Genomic DNA, 17644 nt, shown 5'->3' on the forward strand with positions numbered 1-17644 from the left:
AGTTTGTGTCCGGGGGCTGGGTTCATGCTCACTCCACTGTGATTTTCAAGGGGGGCTGTGGAATAGGTGAGTCCTGCCTACAACTTGGTCGCGGAAGGATTTCCCCACTCCACCCTGCCTGTCTAGAGCTCCTACTGTCTCTTCCTTTTGCTGTAGAAGAGAACATGTTCTCATGGGCCACCTTCTGACTGAGGGTTGGTTGGATGGGCACAAGAGCGGGATGGTTTGCCACTCATTTCCAGTTCCTTCGGTTTATGGCTGCCGGTGCTGTCAACTGCTGCCCCCAAATCCAGGCAGTTCTGTGTTACCTTGCCCACCCTACTCCCCACTCTTGCTGACATGTGTTATCTTTCAATGAGATGTCTATCTTGCCCTTCCTTGAAACTGAGTGGCTCATCCTAGAACACACGACAGCACTTGCAAAACCTGGCAAGCAATAAAACAGGCAGAAGCCAAACAGAAGGACCGAACAGTCTCCATACAAAGTGGGGACACCCTGTCAAATGAGCACATTTGGAAAGGGCTCCCATCACTGGACTTTACTCTTGATTTTATTTAGATACCGCCCTTCCCAAGGGGGCTCAGGGTGGTTTACATTAACATCAGTCAAAAACCAATTAAAAGCAGAAAACTAAAAATCACAAGGGGGGGCAGCCTTCTACAGCTGCCCCCCTGCAAATGGGTCTTAGCTGAGGGTGGGGCGGGATGGCTCCCCCTGAATGCTGGGCAGCATGGTGGGGGATCTCAAACTTAAGGCCCTTGCAGTTGTGGACGATGGGAGTTGTAGTCCAGCAACATCTGTAGTCCACAGAGGGTGTGCGACTACAACTCCCAGCATCCTCACTACTGTTCCCGCCAACAAGGAGGATTCCCAGATGTTGCCTACAACTCCCAGCATCCCCAGCTGCAGCGGCCTTTGGCTGGGGATCATGGGAATCCCTGGTAGAGGGAACACTGACTCCGCCCACCCGCCCTGAGCTCTAATTAGGGCGGCTTGGGAACCGCGGGCAGCCGGCCAGAGGAGCTCAGCTCCGCCCGCAAGAGGACGCTCTGCTCTTCCCTCTCGCTCGCCCTCACGTCCGGTTCCGTCCGCGCTCTCTCTGGCCCCGGAAGTGAAAGGGCCGGCTCTGGACTCCCCGCTGAAGGTGGCTGCTTCTTCGCCGGGGCGCGGCGGGGGCTGCGTGGGGGGCGGCGGGCCTGGCCTGGCGCGGGGGCGGCGGGCCTGGCCTGGCGCGGGGGCGGCGGCTCCTCCCCACGCTGGCCGAGGAGGGCCGGCGGGGCGGGCAGACCGACCCGGGAGCTCCGCAGGGGCAGGCTGGGACTGGAGCTGCCCTTCAGGCGCCCGGTGCCTATGCGTGTGTGTCTCCTCCCCGGCCCGGGCCGAGGGGGCCTCCCTGTGCAGCACCCCCCCCCCGACACACACACCGGGCTGCTGCTCTTCTATCTGCCGCTTCTTAGTGGGGAACTCCTCAGAGTGTGGCTCCTGTGGAAAAGTCTCCTAGCAAGAGGAGGCAGCAGTCAGGAGAAGACGGTTCTCCGCCTGCTGGGGAACGGGGGAGACGCCAGCAAGAGCCCCTGGCGGGAGGCTGCCCTGGGGGTCGAACAGGGCCAGTTGCTCTCCTCCTGCTAAACACAAGAGAGCTGCCCCTTGGAAAGGTGACTCCTAGGTCTAGTGGGCAGGCTTAAGCCTAGATATCAACTCCTTCCTCCCGCTTGCCTGCAGGATGCAGAGAGCACCGGTGCTGCTGTTCCTCGCCTGGACCTGCTTCCTCTTCTTTTCAGCCATTGGACTGTTTGGCAGTGGGTTTCTTCTCATGCGTGTGGAGCTTGCTAACCGCAGCACCTGTGCAGACCTGTTGGTTGCCTCTCACCGCGGGTCTCAAGTGCCTCTTGATTCCTGTTGGCTGCCACGACGCTTTCCGAAGGCTGTGTTGATCATCATTGATGCTCTAAAGTTTGAGTTTGCCCAGTATGATTCTTCCAAGCGGGCCCCACGGCCCTACGAGAACAAGCTGGGGTTCCTGCACCAGCTGGCCAGCCTACAGCCCCACCACAGCCGACTGTACCGCTTCCGGGCTGACCCACCTACCACCACCATGCAGCGCATCAAGGGTATCACCACAGGTTCCTTGCCCACCTTCATTGATGCGGGCAGCAACTTTGCCTCTTACGCCATTCAGGAGGACAATCTGATCTGGCAGCTTGTGCAGAATGGTGCGTGCCCTAAGCCGGGGTGGTGAGGACTGGGCTGCTTTCCACTCTATCTGGTGTCTTTCTTCGATTCCTTAATCACTACCCACTGAATTTAGGGAAAGTGCTGGATTTTTAGGGTTCATATCTCTGGTTAGCCATAGAGCTCCTTAAAATGCTTTGAGCTAGACAACACTCGTAGGGTGTTTGTGGGGATAACATGACTAGCATAGTTATTGTAACTCTTTTTCTAAACTTTTGGGAAAGAGACCAATAAACAGAACCCAGAACTCCAGGAATTCAGGGGTTTCTGACAGCCCGCATAGGTTCAGTCTCCTGATCTGCTCATCATGCTTTGAATCCCTCTCTTTGGATCTCTCCTCCACACACAGGAAGGAGAGTAGTCTTCATGGGGGATGACACTTGGGATGGACTCTTCCCCAAAACCTTCTTCCGTTCATACTTCTTCCCTTCATTCAATGTGAAGGATCTTCACACCGTAGATGATGGGATCCTGCAGTATTTGTACCAGACAGGTGAGCTGTTGTCCTCAGGGTGGTAGGTGGTGGGGTCTCAGCCTTATAGAGCACTATAGAGGGACTTGGTCTCTCTCCTCACACCAGGCCTAATAGTTACTGGTGGAAATCCAACAAAGTAAGGCAGAGGCAACGTGCTCTGCAAGAAAGGCATGCTGGGTAAGGCCTGCCCTGCAAAGAGGCAGGAAGGTGTATAAGGGCATTGCACATAAACTTGAAGGACAACATAACCTTGCCAGGTATCTTGGGCTCTGTGGTGTAGCTCTAGGTCTAGTCTTTTGTGCCAACCAGAATATTTGAGATAGAGATACAGGAGATAAATGCAGGGTGTTTTTACTGGATGGGAAATCTGGTGTGGGTCTTGGGATTTCTAGATGTCATTTGTAACAGGTTGTGCTCAGATGAGGCTTGTCCTTTCGAGTTTTGAAAGGGAAGAGGTATGAAGCCAGCTGAAAAAGGAGAGCCTCAGATGCCTCTGAACTGAGCTTTATTGTGAGCTGGATGCATTCCAACATAGGAAGCTGCCATATACTGAGTCAGAACATTGGTCTATCTAGCTTGTCTACCCAGACTAGCAGCAGCTTCTCCAAGGCTGCAGGCAGAAATCTCTCTCAGCCCTATCTTGGAAATGCTGCCAAGGAGGGAACCTGGAACCTAAATGTTCTTCCCAGAGCAGCTCCATCCCCTGAGGAGAATCTCTTCCAGTGCTCACATGCAACCAGGGTGGACCCTGCTTAGCTAAGGGGACAAGTCATGCTTGCTGCCACAAGACCAGCTCTCCCTTCATCAAGGGCTCTTATTCCAATATCTCTTGATAGTTAGAAGAAACTGACATGAACTGAGCTCCGCTCCAATAAAGTTCAGTTCAGAAGTATTTAAGGTTCTTCTCCTTCTGCATTAAGTTTTGAAAAGGACATGGTGGTAGAGGAGAGAGAGAGGAAATGTATTAAATAAAAGAAATAAAGTGTGCACGCACGCATGCACACACACACACACACACACACACACACACACACAGCTTGTCATATGGGTAACTGGCACCCATATGCATCTCAGTGGCAAGGGAGGTGCACCTGTTTTTGATGTGGTGTGTGTGGTAGCGTTGCATAAACTGAGAGCCCAAGATCAGTCCTGTGATGCTGGGGCCCACAACTGCTGGGATGATGTGTCTGGTCCCCAAGGTCTGTCTTGGCACTGGTTTCTTTTGCAACATGCTGCATCTAGTTGTAAAGCAAGGAGAAATCTGCTTTGTAATATATTTTTTCTGCTGTTCTTGTCTATAACAGCAGAATGTTACCTAACATATTTTGAGATGTGTTTGGTTGAGAAATATTCCCAGAGCAAAAACCTTAGCCTGTTTTTTTAAAAAATGAGTTTTACAGATGGAAAGGGAACAGGGGCAGCCTTCAGCCTCCCATGCTGTCTTTCTTTCTCTCCTGTGGAACAGTGGATGGTGGTGAGTGGGACCTGCTGATTGCCCACTTCTTGGGTGTGGATCACTGTGGCCATAAGCATGGGCCAGACCACCCTGAGATGGCCAAGAAGCTCTCCCAGATGGATGAAATGCTCAGGTGAGCTGGTATTCCGCCCCGCCCCCGCCCCGCCCCACAGGCCTCTTGTAGCTTCCCCCTACCCCAGGGCAGGACCTTGCTCATGAAGTATCCACAAAGCAGGGAACAGGTGGCAGGCTCTGGGTTCCTAGTCTTCCTTCGGTCCACTGGTGTGTAGGATGCCCAGAAACTGGAGAGATCCCTGAGCAGCTTCTCAGTCATATATCAGTTGTGCTCCAGAAAAATATGGATTGCCCTGGTCAGGCAGCCAGAGAAGCACAGTTTGGGGTGAGATAAACATGGGAGTGTTCCTGCGCACTTTGTGCTCTCCCTTCTTGGCTTCTGGCTGCAGCTGCTTTGGAACATCCCAGTTACTATTGCAAGTAACTGACCAGGTGTCTGGCTGTGTGCACCAGGCCAGGAGCTCTCCCAAGGCGAGCCTGGCTCCATGGGACACACTTCAGAGCTGGGCATCAGCCTTTCCTCCTCCTTCTCCTCTGTTCTGGTACTTCAAACATTCACCATCTGCTCCAGGGATGGAGTCGTCCTCTGAGGGTGACCTGCAAAGTCCTCAGTTCAACTTGGGCTGTGGCCCTGGAAGGCGGCTGCTTCCAGGCATGATGTCAATGCCCAACAGGCACCTTCTCCTCAATGTGGAGTTGAGGCAGGCCTTGGCACAGGGAGGCAGCTGAAGTCCCGTGTTGTTGATGGGCAGGACCCTGGTTGGCCACCTGGCGAATGACACGCTGCTCCTGGTGGCAGGGGACCACGGCATGACGGGGACTGGGGACCACGGAGGAGACAGCGAGGAGGAGGTCAACGCCGCCCTCTTTGTGTACAGCAAAGCACTGCTCTTCCGGAGCCCACTGCCTGAGGTAGGCTGCACCGATGGTGAGGGCACCTGGGTATGGCTTGCCCTGCCAGACGAGAGTCCAGCACTTCCTGGCCCTTTGACAACTCTCTGCGGTGATGTGGGCAACCTGTTCCAGGGCTGCCCGGAATCCTGGTAGTGCCCCTCTGGGACAGGCTGTGCTTGGTCTTGGGGATGGAGGCCAGGAGCAGGCGGGCCATGCTTTCTCTCCCTCACCCATTACCTTTCAAGCTGGAAGAAGTGGCCATGGGGGCAGCCCGGCTTCTTTGGGGCTCGGGAAGATCATGGGCGGCCTGGCTGAATGGTAGGGTGAGTTGCCTGCTATGGAGGTTCCCGGGGGTTGCATACTCCCCTTAGTGTGGCCCTGTTGTGGCTGCCCCACACGATCCTGAAGAGCTGCTCTGCCATACCCCCTCATCCCTCCCCTTTGCCTCGTCTCCAGCAGGAACCAGGAACCGTCCCGCAGGTGAACCTGGTCCCCACGCTGGCCCTGCTCTTGGGTGTGCCTGTGCCGTACAGCAACATTGGGGAAGTGATGGCTGACCTCTTTGCGGTTGAAGGCGACGCTGTCTCCTCGGCTCTCGCTCAGCTTGCAGCTTACAACATCAACGCCAGGCAGGTGAGTGCAGCCCGCCAGGGCCCTTGGTGGCCTTGAGGAGCAAGGGGTCCCAGCTCCTCCTCCGTGAGCAGGCGGTGGCTGCTGCTGGTGCCATGGGCTTGGCCAAAGCCGGTCATCCGTGCTTTGGAATCCGCTCCCAGCAGTCTCCTGAAGAAGCTTTTCTTCTCCCAAAGCGCCTCCCTCGGCTGCTCATTTGATACTGCACTCCCTCCCGCTAACGGTGGGCTGTGGCCTTCCTGTGTGGGCTCCTCTCTGATGAGGGCGCCTGGGGGTTTCCACACAAGCCCAGTGACGGAGAGGCTTGCCTTTGCAGGTGGACCGCTTCCTCCACTCCTACTCGCTGGCTGCCCGGGACATCTCGGCCGAGAAGCTGCAGCATCTCCGAGAGCTCTTTGCTGCTGCGGTGAAGGAGCACGAGTCCCTCTTGGCCCAGGCTGGGCCCCCTGGACTCCCTCAGCTGGAGGGTCTCCAAGGCCGCTTCCAGCGATACTTGCAGGAGGCCCGGGCTGTGTGTGCGGAGTCCTGGGCCCGCTTCCATCCGGCCCGCATGGTGGCTGGCTGCGCGCTCTTGACCTCTGCCTGCCTGCTGTGCTACGTGGCCTCCACGGTGGCCTCGGGCCTGGACTTCTCCTACCGCCGCCTCCTGCTCTACCCCGTGCTCTGGGGCGTGGCGGGGGCCGCCCTGCTGGGCCTGGCTCACCTCTGCGGCTGGGCTGCAGCGGACCTCCTGCTGCTCGCTTCCTGGGCAGCCGCCGCCTCCCAGGGCGGGTTCTTCTGGCATTGCTGGACCAGGCGGCCTGGGAGGTCCCGTGCGGCCTGGGCCCGGCCCCCGTCTGGGGACACCCGCTTGAGACAGAGGCTGTGGGCGGGACTGGGCCCTGCCCTCCCCTTGGGCCTCCTCTTGGCGCGCTGTGGGGCCATGCTGTCGGACAGCTTTGTGGTGGCCGAGGCCCAGGTGGCCCCCTTCCTGCTGGGCTCGCTGGCGCTGCTGGTGGTGCTGAGGCTGCACTGGGAGGGCCTGCTGGAGGGCTCGCCCCTCGCCTGGCCGCTGCTGGGGCTGCTGGGCGGCCTCCTGGGCTGCGTGCGCCTCTCCGGGCTGTTCCGGCAGTGCCGGGAGGAGACCCCCTGCTGCCGCTCCTCACACCTGCTGGCCCCGCTGTCCCGCCTGCAGGACCCCCAGGCCAAGAACCTCTACTACCTCCTCTGCCTGGCGGTGTTGGTGGGTCTGGCGTGGGGCCTCCGCTGCTGGCTGCGCCACTACGGCAACCTGAACAGCCCCAGCGCGCCCGTGCTCTTTGTGCGGTGGGGCTTCCCCTTGCTGTCGGTGTGCCTCGGGGGCTCCTGGGCCCTCACTTCCGGGGCCGAGGAGGCTCTGGGGAAGCTCCAGGCGTGGGTGCAGCTGGCTCAGGTGGCCTTCCCCCGAGGCGTCTTTGGCCTGGTGGCTGTGGGGCTCCTGCTGGTCCTCTGGGACCCGGTGACGGTCTTTGTGCAGGACAGCCGGGACCCGGTGCTGCCCGGGGGCCCCCTCGTGTCTCCCAGCTCCCAGGCGGAGCTGCTGCACGTCATCCCCCAGCTCTACCGCCGGATGCAGGCGTCTCTGAAGAGCCAGCTGGACGAGGCCAGTGCGGGAGGCAGGGCCACCGTGGCGGCTTACGGGCTGGGCAGCGTCTACTCGGCCGCCCTGCTCATCTCGCTGGCCCTGCTGGGCTTCCTGCTCATGGCGCTGCACAGCGAGCGGCTCAGCCTGGCTTTCCTGCTGCTCTTCTGTGAGGGCTTCCTGCTCTTGTGGATGCACACCTTTGTGGTGGCCCTCGCGCCCCCGGCTGGTGAGTCAAGGAGCAGGGGGAGGGGAGAGGAGGGGCAGGGGCTGGGCACGACTCCCATTCCATTCCCTTCCCTTCCCTGGGATGCTAGGCCACGCGGGGGGGCCCTGTCCCCTGGCCTCCCAGTGGGCGTGGGGCGGGACTACAGAGAAGAGAAAAGAGACCCAGCGTGGTGCAGTGGTAGAGTGCTGGACTAGGGCTGGGGAGACCCGAGTTCAAATCCCCCTTCAGCCATGAGACTTGCTGGGTGACTCTGGGCCAGTCACTTCTCTCTCAGCCTAACCTACTTCACAGGGTTGTTGTGAAAGAGAAACTCAAGGATGTAGTACACCGCTCTGGGCTCCTTGGAGGAAGAGCGGGATAGAAATGTAATAATAATAATAATAATCCCCCAGTGAGGCACTACCTTGGCGTGGTTGTGGGGCCACAGAGGCCAGAGTGCACCCAGGGCCAGAAGGGGAAGGCAGCCCGGCCTCCTGGGAGAGCTGCAAGCCCCCTGGGCAGAGACTGCGTCCAGGGCTCCCTCTCACAGGGATTCCCAGATGGTGTTGACTACAACTCCCATAGTCCCCAAGCAAAAGCCATTGCAGCTGGGGAGTTGTAGTCAGCAACATCTGGGAATCCCTGTGAGAGGGAGCCCTGGCTGGGTCCCTTGTGAATGTCCAGTCCCAGCTACAGGCCTGGGCCACGGAGGGGGAGGCTTCGATCGGGGTGGGCTGGATGCTCTTGGGCAGACTGCAGAGAGTGCTGTCCTGCATTATTTCAACTTAATTTTAATTTCATCTCACTGCCTAGAACATTACATATCAGGTGGTATAAAAATATGATAGATAGATAAATAATTTAATACAAATTTTAATCATTTGTTTTAACAGCTTGTTTTATGAGATTGTTTTCATTCTGCTTTGTGGATTTTTAATCTGCTTTTACTTTTTTTATATTGTGTTAAATTTTGTACCCCACCTAGAGAGGTACCTATCAGGTAGTTTAGAAAAATGATAAATGAATACGTGATGCCTTGTCCTGGGTGGTGGGGGTGGGATCTTGCAGCAGGCAGTGGACTCGCTTTCCTCCCAGGTCTGGGAGCAGAGCCGACTCATTGGGAGAACCCCTGCTCTGTATGCAGCATCGCCAGGGAGAGACTCCTGGCTGAAACCTTGGTCATCCGTGTAGCCGGTGCTGAGCTAGATGGTCCAGTGGCCTGGCTCCATAGGAGGCAGCTTCCACTATTGAAAGCATGGGGCAGGGGAGAAGGTGTGGGCCTCCAGGGCCTCCTTGCTAGCCCTCCCCACCCCTCTGAATGCTGCCGCTTCCTTCTGTGCAGATCCCTTCACTGTGCCGTGGTTTGCGCCCATCGCTTGGGCGCTGGCTGCTGCGCAGTTCTTCTACGCCACGGGCCACCAGCCTGTCTTCCCAGCCATCCACTGGAACGCGGCCTTTGTGGGCTTCCAGCAGGGCCATGACACCAGCCTGCTGCCGGCCCTCCTGGTCGGGGCCAACACCTTCTCCTCGCACATCCTCTTTGCAGGTGAGTGGAGGCCCGTTGTGGTGCACTCTGTGCCGACAATGAACAGGGTGTGGGTGGAGCCTGTGTTGGTCTTGGGGGTGTTGCCTCTGTGACGATGCAGGGCTGCTGGAGAGATGCCCTCTGGGTAGCCCTAAGAGCCGGATTTGGGTGGCTGTGGTGGACGGAATCAGCAGGGCAGAGGTTCCTAGTCAGCGTTCCCCAGATGTTGGCCATTGTGGCTGATAGGAGTTATGGTGTGGCTCTGCGTCCCCACTTATGGGGGAGCAATCCCTGGAGTGGCGTCAGCTGCCTGGCATTGGGAGGCCTCTGTTTTGGCGCTGCCTGTTTCTAGGGCACCACCTGGGAAGGGAAACCTGGACTTTGCTTTCTGTAGCAGATCCCAGTTCTGCAGGTAATGGCCACAGGTGGTGCCCTTTCTCCCATTCCTCAGGAGAGCCAGGAATAGCTGGCTGCTGGGGCCTGCCCCGCCTAGCTGCTCGCCCACTCTAAGGGATTCTTGGGAGCATGTTGGGCCGGAGTGTTTATGGAGCCACTCAGGTGCCTTCCGGCGCATCGGAGGCCTTGCTCAGCCATCTTTCCAGGGCCGTCCGCTCTGCGTTCTGACGCCCAGGGCCCTCTCCCTCTCAGTAGCGCCTCTTCTCTTTCTCCCGAGGCAGCCGGCTGTCCCCTGCTTCTCTTGTGGCCATTTGTCTGCGAAATGCCTTCCTCCAGGAGCAGGAAGCCAAAGATGGAGGCCCACAGCAGGGAGGAGCAGATGATGGAGATGCGGCTGCGGGAAGCTCCGGGCAGGTTCTCGGCCGCGCTGCTGCAGCTGGGGCTCCAGTACCTGCTTGTCCTGGGGGTGCAGGTACGTCTGGGCCTGGGAGCAAAAGCACACCTGGGGCGGCCGGAGCTGCCCCACTGGTCCCGGGCGAGGTCGCTCCGCGGCACTTCTCAAGGTTCGCTGGTGGGTGGGAGCGTGCGCCTCCAGAGCCTGGCCGGGGGGGGGGCGGGGGGGCGCGCATCGGGCGGGCGGGCTGGCTGGCCTCAGGCCATCAGACCGAGGGAACTCCATCATCCTGCCGAGGGGAGCATCCAGCGCATCGCAGGTGGCACTCATAGCCAGCAAGGAGCACGTGTGCATTGCCCGGGGTTCCCCAGCACTTCGCTCTGGTGGAAGCTGCGCATTGTGGCGCTCAGCCTCAGTCCCGCAAGCAGCCGGGCAGCATGTGTGCCCTCCACTGAGGAACTACGAGCAGCCCGCAAGCCTCGGGGGGGCGGGGGGGGGCTGGCTGAGCCTTCCAGCTCTTTGCTCGAGGAGGTCCGGAAGCCCCTTCCTGTCGCTGTGCTGCGGCAGACGCGGAGCAGGTTTCCGGGGCCAAAGGCCCACGTGGCGGTGCTCCCCTCGCTGGTCCTCCACATGGCCTTTTGACTGGGTGACCTCGAGGTCGCATCCTTGCAGATGCCCCCGGCCAGACTCTTTCCCAGGAAGGATCCTCTGGCGCTGCTTCTCCCTGCCAGTGGTTGCTGCCTGGTCCCTCAGGCGGGTGCGGCCTGACCTTGCAGAACTGGGGATGCTTCCGCCCACGAGAGTAAGGCTGGGACGGGCTGTCTCTTGCCGGCTTGTAGGAACTGCTTCCGTCACCATGAAAAGGCCCTCCAGGGCGCGGTGGGCAAAGTGCTGCAAGAGCTGTGCTGCAGCCCAGCGGCAAGGCCCATTGGCCTGAGCCTGGCGGATGCTCCTCCCCTGCAGTCAGCTGTCCCTGCTTCTGCTCTCTCCGCAGATTCTGGCCTGCGTCTTGGCTGCAACCATCCTCCGGAGGCATCTGATGGTGTGGAAGGTGTTTGCCCCAAAGTAAGTCCCTGGCCGGGCCAGCAGCACGTTGGTGGGAGCAGGGCCCCTCCGCTGACGGGCAGGGGAGTGGGCAGGCTGCAGCTGGGGAAGGGGGCGCACAGTCCAGGCAGCTGTGGGCTGGTCCCACGCTTGGTTTGGACATCAGTAGGGCTCTGGGCAACATCCCAAGTTCTGTGTGGCAAGCAGAAATGCCCTCTGCCTGCCTCATTCCGGCCCCATTTTTTAGCCCTGTGGGAGCTCTGCAGAGCCCTGAAGCTCTGGCCTCTGCCCACTGGACGGACGTCCTGCTGCTTGGCAGCTCATCTGGTGTCCGAGAGCTTATCAGGGGTTGCCTGCTCAGGCTGATCTTTGCAGCCACCATCATGGCTGCAAACCTCGTTCCGTCATGATGGGTCCCCCCCCCCCCCCAGTTGGTGAATCCTTTGCTTATGCAGTGTGATGCAATCGACCCACGCAGCGTAGGCTCTGCTTCAATAAGGAGCTGACTTCCACAGGGTCAGATCCACACCCAGCCTCCCGCAGAAGGAGCCTCCTCCAGGCCCGGCTGCCTGAGATCCTTGACGCGCACTCCTCAGGGCCGGGCCTCGGCTGCTGTGGCCCTTCCTGTGCTCTCACACGCTCCCCTTGTTGTGCTTCCAGGTTCCTCTTTGAAGCCCTGGGCTTTGGGGTGAGCAGCCTCTTCCTCCTGCTGGGCATCGGCCTGGTGATGCGGGTGGACTGTGCCCTCAGCCGGTGGTTCCAGCAGGTCATCCTTGCACAGCCCAGGTAGCCCAAGAGGGAGTCTGGCACGTGGTGCCCCGAGGCTGCTGGCCATGCTGCGGCTGCCACGAACAAGCCTTGGCTAGCTGCAGCTAGCTGGGACCCGGTTCCCTGTGGGCCATGTTTCCCCATCGGGGGCTCCTGCTAGGAATCAAGGTTCCCATGTGGGGTTGCCACGGCTGAAAGCCTTTACACACTCCAGGGAGGTGCTGTGACCTCACCTTCTGCTCACAGCTCGTGAGTAGCCAGTGAATCACTGTGGAATGATCCTTTGGGGCTCGGATTGCCCACGGGTGGGCAGCAAATCCAGAAGCTGCCCTCCCCCCCCATTTCAAAGAGAGCTCAAGCAATCCTTGCTCCCAGCCTCCCCAGCCAAAGGCTGTCGTTGCTGGGGAGCTTGGGAGTTGTCGTCAGCGTCATCTGGGGATCGCTGTTACAAGGAACACTGTGCCTGCTTCTTGTGGGGGGACATCCTTGCTGTTCTCCCTGCCTTTCTCCTTTGTGAGGAGTTGCATGCCGAGGAGACTGGTGGGTGGGGTGGAGGGTGTCCCTGGCTGCAAAGGAGGAGAGACCCGCCCCCTCTGGATGAACGGCCAGTGGTTCTTCAGGCAACCAGAGCAAGGCCTGGGCGGGAGACTACCCGCCCCTCCGAAAGGACTCGATCGCCCGGCAGCTTTCATGCAGTGCTCCAGAAAACACGAGGCAGGAGGTGGCGCTGCTGGTTTGCCCACAGCACTGGGCAGAGGCTCCTTCTGGGAAGGCCTCCTCAGCCCTTGCCGTGAAATAGGATTCCAAGTTCGGAGCCAGGGTTTGTGCTCATTTCTGCCAGAGCTCAGCAGTTGGTGCTGAAATCTCAGTGGTCGCTCTGAAGTTGCCTCTCTGAGCTTCAAATGTCTGGATTGCGATTTTTGAAATGAAAACTTGAAACGGCAAATTTTCTTCAGCTGTAGTCTGGCATAGCAACTTCAGTGATCGTCCAGCTGTGTTAGCTGCTTGGCAGCAGAGCTCTGTCGCCAAATGCTAGTTACGAGAGGGACAGAAGGGGTCTCAGCCGGTCTCCGTGCTGGCCTTGGACTCCGCTGAGCAGCCTCGATCCCCGAGTGGTGGCATCGTCTGGGCCAGAGGTGGCTCCGGCTTCCCTCTCCCCTGCTAGGTTGCTGGAACCTGAGCCCTTGTCCTGTGTCTCATGGGCTGCTCTGGGGCACTGGACTGAGGGCCGGTGAGAGCAAAGTGGCCCAGCCTGCTCCCTTGGACGGGCATGGGGAGAGGAGCCATTCCTCGCTGCAGGTTGCCTGTGTGCCACTCGAGAGCGAAACCAAGAGGCCCAGCATGATGACAGACCTATCCGTCTTCACTGGCTGTTCACACCGGAGCCGTCCCAGGAGCCTGCCTCACTCCAGCTCCGCCCCCCGGTCAACCATGTGGAGCTGGGCATTGCTCGGGGTCCTCTGGCAGGGCTCCTGCTGCTCCACTGCCATCTTGCTGTGTGGAGGCCAGGGACAAGGCGTCTGGTCTCACGTGGGCCTTGGTTTCAGAGAAATGGAAACAGCGGGCCTTCAATACTGGAGAAGGGTGTGCTCTTGCTGCAGACATGGGACCCCAACGGTTCTCTTCAAAGCTTCCGAGGGTCAGCTTTGCACTGAACAAGTGGGAACTCAAGGGAGCAGTTGGCCTGCTGGGTTCTCTTTCCTTAAATCCAGTGCTGGACGAAGGAGCGGAGCTGGCTTGAGGGGAGAGGCAGCCTTGTGCCGTTGGAGGCTGCTGCTGCTGCTGCAGCTGGGTCCGCCTTTCACTGTGCGCGCCCTGCCTTGCGGCACCTCCGAGTATGGAGGATGCATTCACACTGTGTCAGTATCTTCCTCGGATCTCTCTTCCCTTGGTTGGCTTTCTCAGCTGTTACAGGGTATACAAGCCACAGAAACGAGCCCGCTCTGGTTTCATGGCGGGGAGAGTCATTTTTATAGTGAGTTTACAAAATACACAGTGAACGGTTTGTGTTGGCTAGATGCAGCCGCTACTGTATTCTGTAAAAGCTTGAAATTCTTCACAGGAGGTAGATGATGTTCTTTGCTGCCACCTTCAGTTCCCGGATGTTTGTGGGGAAACGGACTGGACTGCATGACCTGGTTCCCTCCCACCTCCTAGTTCTATGCATTTCCCTCTCTAATCTTTTCTTTTTTTGCCTTCAGGGCAGTGCTGGCAAAGTTCTGGGGTTCAAAGCAGGCACCCCCCTCCACATGCTGCTTCCCCCTGTCCAGGGGCTTTTGCTGCTTCTGCCTTGCTCTAGAAAGGATTGGTGCCTTAAAGTCCTCTTTCACCAGAGCTTTCACAGTGCCCTGGAATCTGGTCTTGAGAACCTGAAACAGGGTCCCCCCAAGACACTTCCCTGTCCCCAGTGGCACACAAGCCAAGCACCCCTCCTCTCCCAGTCTTGGAGAGGATGTTTGGGCATGCGTCTCTCCTCACAGGTGGCTGCCCCTGAATGCCTTGCCACCCTCGAGCAACCATTTTGCTGGCTGGCTCTGTTCTTAAATCTCCCTCAAATAGCACTGCACAGTCTTCCAAGTCTGGGTAATTTCCTTGGGCAAGCCCTGAAACTTAACTTGAATCTTTTGGGACTCTGATATAAACTTCCATACATTCATAAGTGACCATCTCTGTGTCAAAGTTAAGGCTTCCTGGAGGTGACTTGTCTAAGCAGCAGTTACACCCCTGTCTTCACAGAGGTAGATCATCGCCTCATAAAGCCAGGAGTTTTCCTAAAGAAGACACAGGTTGTGGCCAGGTGAAAGGGGCCCACAGCTGTTGTGGTTTAGAATTATACCATGGTCACCCTCTTAGCTGCCGTTGCAAAATCGATTGACCAGTTGAAGTGGTTTTATTGGAAGAGCCTGATCCTCCCAGGCATTTGCCTTCTTGGTCAGAGGCTGGCTAGAGTGCAACTGTGGGCTGCCAGACAAGGCAACATTTGCCTGTCATGGCTGGGACGATGAATTGTGGGGACTTGCTGTCTGTGGAAGCTCCGGCGCTTGCAGGAATGCCATGGTTGGTCTTCCTCGGTGCCCCTGGGCTCTTAGCTGCTTCAGAAGATTGGTTGATGTGCTCTTGGCCTTGGCTGCCGTCTGCCCAGCCACTGGTAATCTCAGAGGCCTGTGCCCCTGTGTCATTTCCATTGCCGCCATCTTGTCTTTTCCCCCATGAAAAGTTGCAGCAGCTTCTCGATCATATTCTCATGTGTGTTTTCCTTGTCCTCTTGGCTTGTTGGCGAGGATTCCAGTTCATTGCCTTTTTTGCTGATCTCTGTCTCCTCTCCATTTGGCATCCATTAAGTTCTGGTCAACCTTCTCCCTAAACTGCAGAAGAGTCACTGCTATTGGTCTGCTGCAGCACACCCTTGTGGCCCTCTGACAAGACTTCACATGGCATAGGAGCTTTCGTACACGAAATCTTCCTTCCGTCTGAAGAAGGGGCTTGCCTACCGGCCCCAATACATGCGCTAGTTGTTTTAAAGTGCCATGAAATGCCATCAAACACTGTAGCGTTAGGGAACACAAGTTCCCAGAGCAATGGCGGCTTGTCTTCATGAGCCAGGGGGAGGCCAAAGGAGCCCAGCTGGCTCTGCTTCTCAGCAGCTGGTGGGGGGGGGGGTGCTCCCCTGTCCGGCTGCAGGCTGACCATTCATCAGGTAGAGCTGCACACTTGACCACACTGCTCTACCTGACGAACGGCCAGCCTGCAGGCAGCGCAGCTCTCAGGCAGGGTGGGAGAAAGAAAGAGGGAGGAAGCTTCCTCTCTGCAACCCCCCAGGTGGCTTGTTGGGACAAGCTGCTCCTGACCCAGAATTGTTTGTCCTCTCTAATGTCCCTTGCAAGACCTATCTGCCAGAGATGCAGCCAGTTTTATATGGAGTGTGGTGGGCCAGCCAAGAGTGGTGGTCAACCGACAGCTGCCTCGTGCTTGGTCTGGCAGGGATGATGACGACGCTCTTGTGGGCCAGGCACGGCCTGTGCTCTCTGCCCCCAGAACCATCGTTGCCTTGGGCCTTATGTGCCTCTGTACCCTGAACCGCAAAGCTGGGTATATTCTGTCCTACCTCTCAAGCTTTATTAGAGTGGGCGGGGGGGGGAGAGCATTGGGAGATAAGCAGCTTCTTGTGAAACAGCTGTGCAGTTTTTTGAATGTGTCTCTGAAACGAGCCCAAGAACGTCACCAAGCCATGGAGCAGACGGATCCCATTTTGTCCTTTATGTTGAAATGTTTGCTCTTTAAGGAGGGAGAAAAGGAGAAATGGGGGAATGGAAAACAGGTTTTTAGCTGTAGCAGGTTGAAGGGGGAGATGTGCCCCAAAGCTGCCTCTGAAGCTGATGGCTGTAAATAAAATGTCTGCCCCAAAGGATGGAAAGTTGCCTTTGTGCCTGTGGATTACGATGGAGTGGGAGGTGAGGGGCAGGGAGCACAGAGGGATGTGGCTGCGGCGGCAACATTTAGGCCTGGAGTGAGAGCAGCAGCCGCCAGTGAGCCTGAGCTGGGAATGGGCTGCAGGAAATGGGCAGCAGGGGGTCAGTGTGGCTGGTCCAAAGGGAAACGTATACAAAGACAAAGGGATGCAGCGGAGGCAAGAGTGGGGTGGTAGAGTGGCCCCACGGGAGTGGAGAAACCCACGTGTCTCAACCCTCTGTTCCTCCTCCTCCTCTCCGAGCAGTGGCTGCTGGGCTGGGCTGGGCTTCCCCAACATTCCTTTCCTCTGTGGATGCGCTCAGGGCACACTGTCATTCCATCACTAAAATGGGGTGGCGATTGCACCCATCTGCTTGGTAAATCAGTGTTTTAAGTACTTCCCAGTGTCAGGGGGGCTCCTTAGCCACTGTTTTTCTGAGGCTCGGGGCTTAATTGAAGAGGAACCTTTTTGCTACACCACTGTAGGGTTTTGACATTTGGTTTCCAGAAGCTCACAAGCAGGGCCTTCAAGGTAGCAGCCTGCCCATCCTCTGCCCTACCCCCCCAAAAAAAATATCCCCTTGCTTCTGCAGGTGCATGTTCCTTCTAGCTGCCAACCTGGGAAGTAGTGATTGATTGACGGCTGCCATAAATTTGTATCTTCCCTATTTGTTTGTTTTTAAAAGTGCTGGTCCTACTTTTCTGTTCCCTCCTATAGTGGCCTACAAAAACAAGATAAAAATCTGCAAAAACACTAAAAACCTTGATATATTTATGTATTAAAAATATTAATATCTTATTTCTTCACTGGCCCAATTTGAGGTAACAAGGGAAGATGTTCTAAACTGTTTTGAGAAACTAAAAATTAACAAATCGCCAGGGCCAGATGGCATCCACCCAAGAGTTCTGAAGGAACTCAAATGTGAAATTGACAATCTCCTAGCAAAAATATATAACTTTACAATCAGGCTCTGCACCAGAGGACTGGAAAGTAGCCAATGTGACTCCCATTTTCAAAATGGGGTCTAGGGAGAGCTGGTACACTACAGGCCGGTCAGCTTAGCATGTGGGAAAAGGTGATCCAGGTGACATAGTAGTTATAAGTTTATTTGGTCATTGACCAGCAAACATCTATATATATAATTCTCCTGGGTGTGCCCAGGAGAAATGCGTCCCGGCAGCCCAGCTGATTGGCTGGGCTGCAGGGGGCGCCTGATTGGCTGGCAGCACACCCAGGAGAATTCGCTTGCTGGGCGGCTGCGGAGGCAAGGCGGCGGGCCCAGGGCCGCGGCGGCGGAGCCCAGCGAGGCGGTGGGCCAGGCCGTGGCGGCGGGGCCGGGCCCGGCCGCGGAAGCGAGGCGGCGGGACTGGCCGGGCCGCGGAGGCGAGACTGGCCGGGCTGGGCCCGGCCGCAGAGGCAAGGCGGCGGGCCTGATGGCGGCACTCTGGGGCCGGCTGCGGCATCGGCGGCGGCACTCTGGGGCCGGCCAGGCCCGC

The 17644-nt window shown here is 57.7% G+C and overlaps 1 protein-coding gene across 3 annotated transcripts; it reads left to right on the forward strand.

The window, feature by feature from the left end:
- Positions 1-998: 998 nt before the first annotated feature.
- On the forward strand, positions 999-16106 carry PIGO (phosphatidylinositol glycan anchor biosynthesis class O). Of its 3 annotated transcripts, none has more exons than XM_053299430.1 (11): positions 999-1145; positions 1724-2214; positions 2583-2726; positions 4174-4297; positions 4992-5151; positions 5590-5766; positions 6080-7592; positions 8914-9117; positions 9774-9964; positions 10881-10951; positions 11591-16106. In XM_053299430.1, exons 2-11 carry the CDS (start codon positions 1725-1727, stop codon positions 11718-11720), a joined length of 3204 nt encoding a protein of 1067 aa, XP_053155405.1. In that variant the 5' UTR covers positions 999-1145; position 1724; the 3' UTR covers positions 11721-16106. The 3 variants fall into 3 exon arrangements, 2 of the variants coding, with proteins under 2 accessions (XP_053155405.1, XP_053155406.1); XM_053299431.1 differs by having other exon boundaries at positions 5593-5766; XR_008316877.1 differs by lacking the exon at positions 11591-16106 and having other exon boundaries at positions 9829-9964.
- Positions 16107-17644: the final 1538 nt, after the last annotated feature.

The sequence above is a fragment of the Hemicordylus capensis genome, chromosome 2, assembly GCF_027244095.1.
Source record: "Hemicordylus capensis ecotype Gifberg chromosome 2, rHemCap1.1.pri, whole genome shotgun sequence".
Taxonomy (NCBI): domain Eukaryota; kingdom Metazoa; phylum Chordata; class Lepidosauria; order Squamata; family Cordylidae; genus Hemicordylus; species Hemicordylus capensis.

Coding starts and splice junctions, on each gene's coding strand:
- PIGO (XM_053299430.1), top strand. CDS start 1,725: ATGCAGAGAGCACCGGTGCTGCTGTTCCTCGCCTGGACCTGCTTCCTC. Junction 2,727..4,173: donor GCAGTATTTGTACCAGACAG/GTGAGCTGTTGT, acceptor CCTGTGGAACAG/TGGATGGTGGTGAGTGGGAC. Junction 9,118..9,773: donor CTCGCACATCCTCTTTGCAG/GTGAGTGGAGGC, acceptor CTCCCGAGGCAG/CCGGCTGTCCCCTGCTTCTC.